The 14558-nt window shown below is 50.0% G+C and overlaps 5 protein-coding genes across 5 annotated transcripts, besides 4 other annotated features; all 5 read right to left on the bottom strand.

The window, feature by feature from the left end:
- Positions 1 to 14558: part of a sequence feature (sequence corresponds to BAC RPCI93-28L1) that runs on past both edges of the window.
- Tb927.8.3240 (lathosterol oxidase, putative) lies at positions 587 to 1399 on the bottom strand (the record flags this gene model as incomplete). Its single annotated transcript, XM_842062.1, has 1 exon — positions 587 to 1399. The coding sequence occupies one exon, from the start codon at positions 1397 to 1399 to the stop codon at positions 587 to 589; it is 813 nt and encodes a 270-aa protein (XP_847155.1).
- Positions 2371 to 4125, bottom strand: Tb927.8.3230 (hypothetical protein, conserved; the record flags this gene model as incomplete). The annotated part of the gene is made up of 1 exon (XM_842061.1): positions 2371 to 4125. The coding sequence occupies one exon, from the start codon at positions 4123 to 4125 to the stop codon at positions 2371 to 2373; it is 1755 nt and encodes a 584-aa protein (XP_847154.1).
- Positions 5110 to 5151: a microsatellite.
- Positions 5321 to 5453: a sequence feature (T-rich).
- Tb927.8.3220 (exonuclease, putative) lies at positions 5558 to 7951 on the bottom strand (the record flags this gene model as incomplete). The annotated part of the gene is made up of 1 exon (XM_842060.1): positions 5558 to 7951. The coding sequence occupies one exon, from the start codon at positions 7949 to 7951 to the stop codon at positions 5558 to 5560; it is 2394 nt and encodes a 797-aa protein (XP_847153.1).
- On the bottom strand, positions 8792 to 9310 carry Tb927.8.3210 (hypothetical protein, conserved; the record flags this gene model as incomplete). Its single annotated transcript, XM_842059.1, has 1 exon — positions 8792 to 9310. The coding sequence occupies one exon, from the start codon at positions 9308 to 9310 to the stop codon at positions 8792 to 8794; it is 519 nt and encodes a 172-aa protein (XP_847152.1).
- Positions 9944 to 9965: a sequence feature (AT_rich).
- On the bottom strand, positions 10255 to 14472 carry Tb927.8.3200 (hypothetical protein, conserved; the record flags this gene model as incomplete). The annotated part of the gene is made up of 1 exon (XM_842058.1): positions 10255 to 14472. One exon carries the CDS (start codon positions 14470 to 14472, stop codon positions 10255 to 10257), a length of 4218 nt encoding a protein of 1405 aa, XP_847151.1.

Raw genomic sequence — 14558 nt, 5'->3', positions numbered from 1 at the left:
GCCAGAGGGACCAAAGAGGAAAAAGAAAAAAAAGAACCTCAAGGGGGACACCTAAGGCTGCAGCACGATTGAAAGCCCCCAGCCGTGTTGTGTCGCAAGGCCCCGTAAAACGATGCAGCACGGGAAGGAGTCAGGAAGAAAAGAAAGGAGATGGTGAATGAAATTCATGAGGAAAGTAAGCCAAGACAGCACAGATCAGTCACCGAATGAATAAACGAGACGGCGTAGAAAAATTAGAGTACCAATGTATTTACGAACCGAGGTGTACACACCGAACGCCGAAGCGCGTGGGTGGAATATAACTCATCCTGCTGGAAAAAAAAGGGGGTTCTCCACCCATATCCTCCAGCCAGAAGCACCCGCAGCGCCCAAAATATAAAAAAAAGTAAAACAGAATATCGAAATATAAGGGAGAAAAAAAAAGCATCATTCGCTTGGTGAACACCTTTTGAAGCAGTGGCAGCACAATGACAAAAAAGTGACGAAAAGGAGGCTACAGAATGCAACAAACATCCCTCCACCATTATTCCTTCACTGCATACATATATATATATATACTATCCAAATCCCGTCGCATAACCCCCTTTTATTCCTGTTTTTGAGCTGAAACTCGACCGCCCCTTCCAAACAGTGACAGCGAGTGTGTCTGCTTCGCTGCCTTGTACGTACCACCGATCCGATCCCAAAACGTGAAGTACTGCCCGTAGTCGTAGCTGAATTTCTCGTGGTGAATCGTGTGATGCCCTGTCGTGTTGATGATATGACCCCCAAAGTCCACCTGGTCGTGAATTGACACCGTCCACAGGTTCACCGCCATGAAGAGCAACACGAAGAGGTAGTGGTGAACGGGAAATATAAATATAAATGCGTAGTATGGGACACCCTGACCAAACCCATCACATGGATTGAATGCGTGAGAAGAGAAGGGTGTGGTGTACTTGTAGGTGTGATGAAGCTTGTGCAGGTGACGGTACAGTGTGGGATGGTGGAGACCGCGGTGGAACCAGTACACCATGAAATCGGTGAAGACAAAAAAGAGGGCCGCAGAGAAGAAGAGATAAGGCCAGCCATAATCATCCACGTTATAGTACAACTTACTGTAGCCGCGGTGCGAAAGAACTGCAGCAGGTGTCATTAAAATTGCCATAAAGGGTACAGACGCAACGGCAATAAATATCTCGTGAATTATTTGGTCGTGGAGTCCTCCCTTTGCTATTGTGCGGGGAAAGTAAGTCTCGGCAAACTCAAAGAAAAACAAGTATGTACTGAACGACGCACAAAGAAGGTACATCACTATACCGCCGGTTGTGAGGAGAAGCCAGTAGACAAACATTTGATCACGAAGCGAGTTGCGGTCAACCGGTAGAAGGGAGGCGTAAACGTCGAATGCCACTTCCATCGAGACGCTGTCCTTGTCTGCTCTTCACCAGTTTACACAAATCTTTTAGTGTGAAGTACCTTAGCGACACTTCAGAGGTCTCGCCTGACTCGCTTTACGATTGACAACTCGGTGCACACTGAAGCCACCGGAAAGGTGGATGATTGGATCCCAATACCACCAGTCACCGATACAGCACGGCAAACAGTACCACAAAGAAGGAATAAAAGGGAGAAGTGAAAGGGAAACGCGAATGCAGATTGAAAGGGGTGAAAAACAGAACGGTTAGTACACCAGGCGAAGTATACAACTCTACAGAGTATTGTTTAATGGGAAATTACAACAGAAAATGTTTGACACAACCAAAACGAACAGGACAAGAAACCTCAGGCTCTACAAACGTACGCACATTTAATGCGGCTGCCGCACGCTGTCTCCGTGCAACCCGTGTGGAACACTGCTGTTGTAACAATCTGTCGCTCACATGCGCTCGAGTGGCGCACAGTGGCGAAAGGTCCTCGGACGGTTACATTCGCCACATCTTCACACATGCCCTCTACTGCGTCGTTCCACAACTGTATTGAGCTCCCGGAAACCTTACTCAGTAGATAAAGGTACATCCTGCAACAGCAACGCATGCGCAATCGCTATCAAAAGGGGGGAAGATCCGAGTTTTTTGCTGCGCTTGAAACGCTGCAACTCCGTGAACTACACATTACGCGTTCCATTGCTTCATACGCATATGGCACGCCGCCTCGTTAACCTGTTTGAAAGTCACACAATCCACCTTGATGCTTGGAATGTGGTATCACAGCACCATCTAACGCTCAGCAGAGGGCCCAAAATCCTCCTCAGCAGCAAACCGGAGACATACCGGTCAATTTCATAATTTTATCCGTTCCTTCCTTCCCTACACTTCCTTCTCATTTTTCATATCTTTATACAACTCTCAATCAGGCCGCCACTGACCCACAGTTGGAATACACCTCGGCTCAGCTTCCTCGTAACCTAAACGTTACGTCCATGCCACTTCGAGAAACCTCGAAGCACTCAGGAAAGTAAAACAGATATTTCACAAGTGCGGGCAGATCCATGACGGTAAAGGAGGGTGCGCGTGAGGTTCCGGGACGTTCCTCCTTTGGCATGGAAAGCCGGTCAACTCCCTTGCCACACCCCCGAGATAAGCTGTCACACGCCCGATTCATACCCACCTCACGCGTAAGCTCGTTAAAGCAGTCCAGTATATCAACTGTGGCTTCCTCCTCACCTCCTCCTCCCTCCATTCCCACCTTTGGTTCCCTTGCTCTGTCACCCTTGTTATGCGATGCAAGGTGACCAAAAGTACCCCTAGCAGCACTATGTCGCTCAGCGTAATAAATACGCATGCGGGGAAGAAGGAAGAGCCGAACAAATGTGTCGTGTAGGGGGAGTATAAAGGGATCACGGCCACCCCCAATGGCTGTAACATCCTCAGGTCGCACCAACTGGGACAGTGGGCCAAATACTGGTTCAAAGTGACGCCAGCGGAACATCGATTGCAAATCCGACCAACGCAGAAGCCGCGTAAGTTTTGAAGAGCAACACTTTTCGTTAGCGCCGTAGGTGCCGTTTGCTGAGAGTTCACCAACAAGAAACGGCAACACAACGTACTGTGAGGCATGTATCATCGCATCCAAGGCACACCAATGACGTCGGTCGTGAAGTGCCTCAAAAAGCTTAGCACTCAAGTAGCTGTCAGCAACCGATGCCCAAGGCACGGCAGCATCACACCGCACATCCAGCACAGCTTCGGCAACGGAAAGCGATATCGCACATTTTCCCCGTCCCGTATCCCTTTTCCCTTCCTTCAACGAGTCACTACCGTCCACTAATTTGTTTACAGACCGGCCCCACTCACGAAACCCACGCCTCGCCTCATCCAACAAAGAAAGTGTGAACGACCGTGATGATACCGGCGTCTGCTCAACTGAAAGTATATCCAACTGAAAGCTGCGAAAGGCGGCTGGACACCAGCGACCCAGCTCCTGCACACTCAACGCTTGACTTGAGAGCAACCGCTGTCGACCACGACCCAACAGAAACACACGAAAATCGCCAATGGCTGCCATTGCAACAGCTTGCCGCGCCTGAGCCGCACTGCATCCCCATGTCGGCAGAAGCATTACTGATCCCGACTCCGTTTCCCGCCTGTGCCCCGTGGTATCCGCATTTGGTAACGTTCTCACGTGTTCTCGCCAGTGCAACACACCACGGACGTCAACTAAGTGACGCCTCAGCAGCGCCTCGGTGGAGAAACAAGAACCGACTGAAGTGAACAGACGCCGCGGCACTAAAAGAAGGAAAAGTTGCGGGCGCGGCAGAAGGTCCAAATGAGGGGCGCGGTACGCCGACAACTGACCGCACGTCATCTTCGGTAGCAGCAAACGGGACACCACACCACCGGATAGCGGCGTGGTGACATGACGGGGAGGACGGCTCTCCTTTCCGGCTTCCGCTAATGTCTGCTGTTGCATTGGCCGCGGCGGCGGGTGAAAAGTGGATCCCTCAAACCCAATGTGAATATCTCCCAAACACCCCGCGTCGCCGCCGCATTCGCTCCCAGAGCCTTGGCCAAAACATTGAGTAAGAAAGGAGAGTTGGTTGTGAGCACTCAGCTCATTAAGATAAATGACACTGTGACCTACAGGCAGGCGCCGTAGACACTGCTGCAGTGCCCGCTGTGCAACGGACCTTTTTTTTCGATTCATTCAGCACCCGCAGAACCGTACATTTAATGGTGTCTGGCGATTCTGGAGGATCGCAGAACGGAAGAGAGTCGGAACCTCGTGTGTACGACGCGTACACCCACGACTCCACTTGTCGCTATGCGGTCACCGCAGCGAGTAGATAAGCAGACACGATTATCCCAACAGAAAATAAAGAAAACAAATGGAGAGAAGAGGCGCGTAAGGCGGCTATACGGCACTGCACGGCGGGATGGAACGTCACGAGGGGAGGAGGCTTTTAAGGAAAACCGCACAATCCAAAGAGAGTATGTTTGGGGGAAACATTAGTTAACTGCAGTAATACGACAACAAAAACACTTAAACAAAAGAAAAGAAAAATTAAACAAAGAATGGACGATACCGGTGAAAGGAAGGACATTACGTAACAAAGAAAGACGCAGACCTTCCTGCGTCGATGATCAATATAGCCCCCCACACAAGGCACTGCCTTCTCTCCCTTCTCCTTTTAAAAAAAAGAGAATTCGTATTCTTTTTTTTCTTTTTACCCCCTATCCGTATATCCTGCAGAGTCTCCATTAGACACACAAACCAGTTCATTCACTTACCCAATTTCCTTCTTTTTTTTTTCTACTCAATACCCCATTTCTTCCAGATGGTACAACGAATGCAGATCAAGAAAAAACGAAAAAAGACCTGACATAAGTAGCAAACACACCAGAAAAAAAAATTAAAATTAATGCGTATAGAAGCTACGCAATACCACTGGTGTTAACTGCTCGAAATAATAGGTAACAAAGAATGAATGTAAACGCGAGTACGCATAACTTTTTTTCATCCAGCTATGACAAGACACCTCTTCAGGCAGCCATTGCAGGAACCATGTTTCCCTCGTCTATTCCCCTTCCTTGCCAGGTTACCTTCATTCCCTTCCCCCCTTTTTTTTATTTGCTCTTGTCCTTCTAAACTTTCTCACCGTCAAAACAGACACCAAATAGCACAGAAAGAATATATATATATATACATATACAGATGCATATACATACATATTTGCGTAGCCCATAAAAAGGGAAGGAAATGCATCTAACTCCAGCAAAGGTGCAATACGCGGATCCAGCGTCCGCGGGAACTGCACCAGCGACATAGAGAAAAGGGATGCGGAGCACTGGAAAAAAAAAAGGAAAAGAACACGGTCAACGAGATGCAGGTGATAGTGACGAGAAACGAAACAAAAAAAAATGTAAAAAAGGGGGAAAGAAAGCAAGAATTTGAAAAGGGAAATAAAAATAAAAATGAAAAACTGAAAAAAAAGGGCAAAATAAAAGGGGAATGGGAAATGATATAGAAAAAAAGCACGATGAATAGACAGTCAGATATAAGATACATATAAACAAAAATATAACAGTTTAGTAACGCGTATATAAATATAAGAGCAAGAGGAGATCACATGTATGCTCTACCGTCGCGTATAAGATAACAGCTCAAAGAGGGCTGCCGCCTTAGGGGCGGCAGCGACACTACTTTGGGATGTGCTGGCACTGAAGTCTGCATTGACGCCTTCATCAGAGGCATCTTCAGTTGCCAACCCGTTCGCACATTGCTCAGTGAGAGTTTTGGGTGAGTTTGACTGCATCCTGCAGGGCACAGAAACCGACCCTCCACATGAACCTCCAGTTTTGGCATCGTTTGCTTCACGTACGGTAAGCGGCGAAGCAGTGGTTGAGGCAATGGAATGAAGGAACGAAGAAGAAGAAGACACAAGCGGTGGTGACTGCGACGGCTGCACACTCTCTATCTCACTCCACCTACGCTTCGCACTCCCTCTTGTTCTCCATGGCGACGTACCCCCATCACCATCAGTATCGCCCTGCGGGACCACCTGGGCACCGGAGCCATTATTTTGATCGTTGGGGTTATTAGCCTTCTTTGTCCACCCCTTTCCAACGAAGCACTGCTCAAACAGGGAATGCTTCCGTCTGCATTGAATGTAGCCAAAGGGACAAAGCATTTCTGCGCCCTCATTCACATCTTGCACGCTGGCACGGTCAGCGCCCACCGGGTCGTTGGGCGCATCTGCGCCGCATTCTTGAAGGAGTGCACTGGCGCTGCCTTCTACATTAGAGCAGGGAACCTCTGTTAACCCGCACACGTCGCTACACGTAAGCTCCGTCCCTCTGAATTCACCGTGCGATGGGTCCACTGCTCGGTCCGCATCTGCGGTTGCTGAGTCGGAGGCACCTGCAACCTGACAAACGCTTGAAGCTTTACAGCTCAGTGTTGCACAGCTAACACGGTCAGGTGGCGTCGGTGGCTCACTCTTGACACAACATTTTCCACCGTCACTTCGAACACCGCCAGCGGCATCACATTCATCGGTAACAGCGCCGCTAGGGCTTTGACTGTCGTCACCGTTGCCATTCTTGGTGTTTGAGTCTCCGCCCTGCGAACTGCTCTCCTCCCAGTTGTCCACCTTCCACTGCCCGTTCACAAAGTACTTGGATCGCACAACCTTCGGCCCACAGTAACCTTCGGCTTCCCGCACTTTCTCCAGCGGTGCTGAGAAAAACGTTTTCGTCGGTGGCGTAAGCGGGGTATTCGACACTGATGTGGCTGACGCCTGAGAGTTGCTTGAAGCAAGTCGTAAGGTCATACGCGGCGACCGCAGCTCCTTGAACCCGTTGAATGCCGTCAACGTACTCTGACCAGCGCGGGAAGTCTTCCGGTAATTATCCAAACAATACTGATAAATTCCCTTGTATAAAGAGCGTGTGGTGGGATCGTAGAGGCACTGGCAGCACATGCTTTGGGCGAGATCGTCCCCCACTAACTCACCCAAAATGCTCTGCTTGAACGCAACTCCGTTTGGAAGAGGTGTTCGGGTAACCAACGCACGTTTCACCGGGTCAAAGACGATGTGGTGTAAAAAACAGTAGATGGCTCTCTGTAAACCAGCTTCATATTTGCGCAGTTGCTCCCTGGGAAACCCATAGTTTTCCTCTAATAACCGAATGACATCCGGCACCGACCTGGCCTCTGACATAATGCCGAATGCCTTCTTCACGCCAATATGCCGCAAATTAGGTAAGTAATCACAGCCACTAAGAATGCAGCCGACGAGGAAAGAGTTATACGAAAGTCCTTTAAACAAAGGACAATGAAGTACGCTTTCCACCTCAATAACTTGACAACTTCCCTTGTGATCTAACTTAGCGATAAGCCGCGGACACCAATACACAAGGAGATCGCTGTCCTCCGTTATTACCGCGTCCACATACCTCTGCTGGCACAAATACGCTAACTGGGCATCCGCCTCGTAAGGCGCCACAATGCACTCCAACTGGCGTTCTTGTAACATCATGATCACGGCATGTGCAAGCTCCGTTGTTATGTCCATTCCCCTTTCCACTAGCCCTGCTATATCCTTACGTTCGCTAGGCGTCGGCCTCGAGTTGCGCCGCAGCAAATCCAGAGCCTCAGAGAGGTGCTTGATCCTGTTCCGTCTTCGTTCCTCTTCTTCCTCACGCTTCATTGGCAACTCCCTCCCATCAAACACCAGCACAGGCTTCACACCGTATCGCAGAAGAAGCTCGACCTGACTCATCACCCAGTGGAGAAATTTTGTGTTAAGGGGAATGGGATGCGCGCTGACTGTCACGGAAGGATCTGACAGGCTTTCAACATGTGCCCTAAGCATTTCAACATTCGCTTCGGTACTGAGATCAACGCTTCCGCTGACAGCGCGGTGGAGCCACACGTACATGTCAACTCCAACACGGCTCCCTCTGAATTTCTCCAAGTGTGCGTCTCGGCACACGGGTTTCACTTCTCCCCATAACCCTTTAATCCCCATAGTGTCAGCACGGCGGTGGGCGTAGAGACGGTGGAATCGAGGTTTGAGTGCCCAAAAGTTCAGCACTCCTTCCCCCTATAATAATACAATGTAAATAAACAAATATATATGTGTACAAATTTTCCTTCGTGCCTCCCAGTGGAGTGGCAACACTGCGACAATACTCCCGAGTGCACCACCTTTCTAAAGGCTTTCCGTGATCGGCACTCTAACAAGTTTTGCCCTTCGTAGCCTTCGTGGGAAACTCAGATATCACAGTGCGATGAGCCAAATGAAATTAATAGTACCGAATACGCACAAAACGATACACACACAAGACAGAGAACGGAAAGAAAGAAACCTAAAATGATGCTTATATCTAAAAACTAGCTCACTGACTCGCCGCTGCTACAAACAGAGACTTCAGAACGGAAACGCGCTGTAATCCCTTCCCTACCCTTTTGACCGGAGGTGTTTGGCAAGTTTACCGCTATCACCTACTTAACCTAAAATAAATTGCTTACACAAGCAGCACGAGGGGGGAAAAAGTAAATAGGGTCGACAGGGGATTTGGGAAACAGAAGACGTAAAAAGACCACGCAAAGCACCCATCATTATTCGTCAGCCCAAGACAAACTGCAAAAATTAAAATAATGTTCATTTTGCGCTTGACCACGGCGCGGGTCCAAACAGCGGCAATTAAAAAAACTACCGCGCATGCAACTCCATGTTCACCGCATCCCGAAGGGATTTAACCGCGTCCCCAACACGCACACCGCCACTTCAACTGTTTTTATCGCAGCTCAAGCATGAGCGCGCACATACAATAAAACCCCTCAGTGAAACACAAGTAATACAACACTACAAACGTGGGCGTTTCCTATCCTTTGCGTCCCTTGCTACATCACCCGGTTTTCCACGATAACCTTCATTCAAGGGGTCCCCACGGCTCTTCGACGAGTCGCCTCGATTCCTGCTGTTGGCTTGGTTGCACAACCACTCCTCGTAGCGCCGCAACCCGAGCTGAAACTTCTCGATAGCCTCATCGAGGGGTACGTTTTCAAGTAATATTCGGCGACCACCCTTGAGAGCCTTATCAAAATAGCGTTGCACCTCCTCAGCGTCTAACGGTGCCACTGGAGCAGTCCTTTCCCTTTCGCTGAAAGGTGTCACCACTCCGGTCCTCCCGTTAGCCAAATCGGTCTCCTCAATACCCTTTTCCCCGTCACCTTCTCCGGGTTGACCTCCGCTTCCATGCGATGAGCCCGGGCTCACGGCACGGCCACCCGCAGACCCACCAAAGTCGAAAACAAATTGTTCCGCGTCGCTAAGGAAGAGCGTGTTGCTTCGTTTCAGTGCACCTTTGGTGGTGTCCGTCATGGTGCAACCGAGAAAACACGCAGTCGGATATTCCTCCAATTACTCTTCCCACGTCAACGTTACCTCAGTTTCCCTTCAACAACCTATACCAAACAAGAGCAAACACACGAATTAGCAGCAATATACAGTCGAGGAAGACATAAAACAAGAAAACATATAAACCGGGGGGTAAGCGCTGAAGTAAATCCTTTTAAAACGTATTCAACAGCGGAGGCAAACAGAGCAAAAGCACAAAGCGTGAAGACAAAGGCGCCAAAAACGGCCTCCAGCCCCCCCCTCACAAACGTCACTGATACCAAAAAAACTACGCTTTCCAGACTTAGGCTCGATGCTCAATGACAACGCGGTAGCCAGCACTCCCACACACACAGTTTCGGCGCACGTACGATACACCCACATGCACAATCGTAAAAACAGAAAGAAAAAAGTACAGAATGAGAAGCGGGACGGGACTATCGAAACCCCTCACTATGTAACAGCGGCCGGTCGTAAAGCAAGCGTAAAGCAGAATTTTCCCAGCAGCGCGCACAGTTGTAAATGAACTGACGAAGCAGCACCCGGGGGTGCTTTGTACTGCCTTCTCATGCGTATTAGCGCACTTCACGAAGAGGGTACGAAATAAAAGTAAATGTGATAAATAAATAAATATATATATGGTGTGCACACGGCCTAGCTTGTCGCATCTAGTAAAATTGCCCAGCTGAAACAGCGTCCTTTTCCCCTCCACAGATACAAAGACTTTCCATACTCTACAGCCACTTCTGTCAGCGCGTAAACCCTAACCCCACGTCAACCAACTGCCTGCATCCACTCCAAAAAAAGTTAACACACACACACACGCGCACAAAGGCTAAAACAGAAACGGAGATAAAACGGTAGTCGCACACGTAGCCACACATAACATCCCAATAAAAAAAACTACCTAGCTCGTTCCCCGACATACGTCAGCCACGCTGTGGTTCCGGCACGAAAACAACCGTTTTACGGACTAGTGGGGTTGGTTTTGTAAGTGGGGCTTCCTCCAATATGCTAGCTATGAATTTCCGGTCGTCATACCGCATACGAAAAGCCTGAGCGCAGTGCCTAAGAAGCCACCGCATTTGGGGATTCACAAAGATATGGGGTTGATGCTTTAGGGTCTGCGACAACATCTGTCTTGCAGCGTCGCGGCGCACAGGATTGGAAAGTGCAAAGATGTGGTGAAGGATGCGGGTCGACGTCGCACTCAGGCCCTTAATAACGTCACAGAAGGTACTGGAATCGCGAGAGTCCACTGGAGAAGGGGTGGAGCCTACCGAGTCGGTGGTTTCTTCGTCATTCTTTGAATTTCCATCCACCATCTCTCCATCGTAACGCATGTGGGCGAAGTATGGTGGCGAGCACGAAACCCTTGATGGATTGTCGCGGCGACCGATGGCCGTCCAGTTGGACGGTCGATTATCAGCAAAAGCAACGGAGTACGGCACACCGTCGGCACTCATGTACGCGTTACTTTCGTTTACTACGTAGTGGGATATCTCAGTCAGTTTCTCCGCAGCGCGCCTCGAGCGGGCAAGCAGACATTTACCAACAATACAAATACTAGAAACACTTGCCGTATCGGCAAAACGCGACAGCGCCATCAGTTGATTTTGCAACATAGGCACGCTACGCATTAGAGAGAAGCCGGCGTCGCTAGATGCGGCGTGGCACACACAAAGTATGGCGTCCTTTAGCTCGCTGACGTCCCCGACACACTCAATGGTGTAGGTCTGTCCAGCCGCTTGATAGCCACGGGACGCGGATAGGAGTTTCACCGAATGAGAAGATGGAAGGTGCCCCTCTCGCGACAGGCGCAGTGCGTGCTTTTCATCCTGCTTGGCGGTACTAGTTTTGGCTGCTTCCGTGCCCCAACGACCTACAAATGATGGATCCTCCTCAATCAGCGCATTAGCGTCATCGTCATCCGCTGTTGTTCCGTCCATATCCACGTCATCGTCGTCGATGTTGTCCCTCTCGCCAAATGTTCCGCACTCATACACAATATCAGGTAACATTGGCTGTTCAAGTATCCGTCGCACGGATCGTTGCCACAGGTTGCTGTGCTTGAAGAGCGTGCACCCCTCGTTGGACTTACACAATACCGCAGCAAAGTGGCTTGGGAATATTCCAGATGGTAGAGTAACTTGTGAGTCTGGTCCGGCGGTTGCCGTGATGGGCTTCTGAAAGGTCAACCCTGTGTCGGAGTAAGTGCGGTTGTGGCGATGACGGAACAACGCGCTCATACCTTCACGAAAGTCGGCCCCGGACCCCAGTGCGCGGCCAGATTGCATATTCTCCACGGTAGTAACATGGTTAGCCGACTCCGTTTCTTCCCAGCGGCGTAATTCCTGCTCTACCCAGCCGTAGCACTGCAGGAATCGGAACCCTGATGGCCGCCCTACGATGCAGTATAGCAAGGTGTTAAGGTCAAGCTGTTTGGCATTCTCTCGAATCGTGTCACTCTCCATTAGTACTGTTGGAGAAAGAGAAATGAGGTAATCCAGTGCCTCGTCGGAACAAAAGCAAACGTTCAACAGGAGTTTGAAGGCGCACTCAACAACACGGGAATGATCGTCGTGCAGAGCTTGGACCAGCGTTTCAATACCCCACCGCATGGACGTAGAGAAGTCACGCCACAGGGCATCACGCAGCTGCTTCACAGCACATAACCTTATCTCGTCGGACTCATTGCATAGCGCTGAACGAAACATTTGACGAATCCATTCACATACTCCGTAGTTGGGTACGGCACCAAGATTCATGCAACGCAGAAGCTGAAGACAAACCTCCTGCAGGGTGTCATCGGGGTACGGGGCGCTAACCCGTTCCCCAGAAAGCTCCACAAACATCCTATTGATGGTAGAAAACATGTTTGAGTCCTTTAGCACCACAAGACCATTTGCCGTCATGGAGTACCTCCCAACCATGCGGAGTAGAGTCTGCCCCACACGCTTTCCCACACGTTGCTTATTTAGCACATATGGTGTTCCTCGGATCACTTCCTCAAGGCAGGCTGCCATGGCTCCGCTGAAGCCGAATGAATCAAGCGCAGCAGTCCCTTCTCGCGTAGAGAGGAACAAGTCAAGCATCACCATCCCCAACATGCACACTTGCGGAGTGGCCTCCCTCGGCTGAAGTGTCAAAAAGGTCCGTGTAGATGTGTTAATCACTGGAAGGTAGAACGCAATGAGGTTTCGAAAGAACAGAGTTTCATTCAGCACCCACCGAAACCTCCTGATGCTCTTTAGTGGGCCCTGAAAAAGTAGCAGTAGTAGGTCATAGTTCCATGACAAAAAACTATTCCCCCCCTCAACATTCGTATCCTTCAACATCCTCTTGAAGTCTGCATCGTCTTGCTCCAACGCGCCTAAACCATACGTCGCTACTGAGGCAGTTGAAAGTGCACTCACCCACCCGCTCCCCACCACGTTCCCAACCGCGACCGTGGCGGTGGTTGCTATGCCCTTTGCTGTTTTACCTCGTTGAGGGATCCGAGAGGAGAGAACGCCCTCCAACGACAAACAACCCTCGAGTGCGAGACGACCCACAGCTTTATTAAGTGCCGTATGAAGTCGTTTCACTGGCTTCTCAGGGAGCACAGTATCCATGAGTGTTAGCATGTCCTGAAGAAGTGATAGCGCGGCGTGGGTTAGGACAGAGCTGGAGTTGGGGTCTTGTATGACTGAAACCAATGCGATGGGAAGACCATGGTGCGAGAGCATCAATAGCACACGACCAAGAATGGGATCTAGCACGTGGTAACCGATCGCCTTGGTTGTCGGGACAAACTCATCCGGCTCATCGCACCAATCACCAAATACATGTTCGGAGATCATGCTTTCGCTGCTGTTATGCCCCCTCCCCAGTGGAGTGTTAAGCACAAAACTCCCCTCAGAATCTGCAGGTTCATTGGGAGTGGCCGGGAATAGTTCCTGCTTTTCCTTAAACCCCCGCCACGGCTCCACCAGCGTTATACCGCGGTGCGGTGCCAGCTGATACAACAACTTGTTGAAAAGTGTTAGTAGTACCATCTTTCTGTCAAGATCACATGGCAAATGTAGAATGTCAATCACGGCACGGAGTCCTTTTGTCTCGGAACACACCCACAACACACCAACCCAATTCCGCATCAGCATAACCAGTACCTCTTTCGCTCCATTCATCAGGGTTAAGTCTTCCGTACTGCACATGTTGGTTGAGTACAAAAAAGGTGCGTATAGAACGTCAAGGTCATTGTAACCTAGATACTGTCGTGTCTCAGGTGAATCAAACATGTCTAGAATCACCTCAAGAACAGATTGTACTTCATCGCGAGTGGCAGCACCCTTTTCGATACAGTACCGCAAGAGGGTAATATGTAGCGACGCGGTCGTCGCCATCTGTGGGAACTGCCGAAGAAGCATCACGGCGACGCAGAGCGCTTGACTCCTTCGTTTGAGGAGAAGGTTCGGCACAGGATCCTGCAAGTCGAGTAGCGCCGCAATGCGGTAAACCCAACCGAAGGGAAGTTCGTGGTATGGTTCAGCGGAGGCCTTGTGCAGTTCAATCAGCCGCCTGCACAAACTTAGCACGTACTCCAACTCTGTAGTGTTTTCATGGTCAAAACACATACCAATAAGTCCTGCACCTCCTTTCGAAAAGAGGCAACGAAGAAATTCAGTGTCTGCTGCGAAGATTCGGGCGAGCCGTAAGGCAAGGAGTCGCATGATGCAACTGGAGGAGTCGAGTGCCTCCACCACAACTGCGGCCAGCTTCTCTGGGTGATCAAGCTTGAACATGGTTTCCCTGCCAACGTGCCATTTCTCACCTATGGCACAAAGCTCGTTCAACTTTTCAGCACGCTCTGTTGCGGACGACTCGCCTCGCGGTCTACTGACTAGCTGTTCCAACGCAGCTAAGGAAACCTTCCGAAAGTATGCTTGAGCCACAACTGTGTACTCCCCCCATGCGTCACAGAGGCGCTGTAAGTCTTCCATTGATGACGCAGCGGTCGCATCCCCTTCACCAGCAGCGGATGCTCCCTTGGAGAGCTCGACACAAAGCTTTTCATAACTTGCCTGTGCTCTGGAAAAATCCTTCAAGTTAATGCCAGCATTTTGTAGCAAGGACAGTGCCCCAGGACTAAGACCAGTGGTAACCATCGCACAGTCTGCCACCCGGATCTTCACTTTTGTCGCCTCCTTTTTCACCTGAGTAAAACTCTTTTTTTACTATTACTTCCTTAGCA

The sequence above is a fragment of the Trypanosoma brucei genome, chromosome 8, assembly GCF_000002445.2.
Source record: "Trypanosoma brucei brucei TREU927 chromosome 8, complete sequence".
NCBI classification, from domain to species: domain Eukaryota; phylum Euglenozoa; class Kinetoplastea; order Trypanosomatida; family Trypanosomatidae; genus Trypanosoma; species Trypanosoma brucei.
Note: the sequence above shows the minus strand (reverse complement) of the source record. Positions and strands in the feature narration are given on the sequence as shown.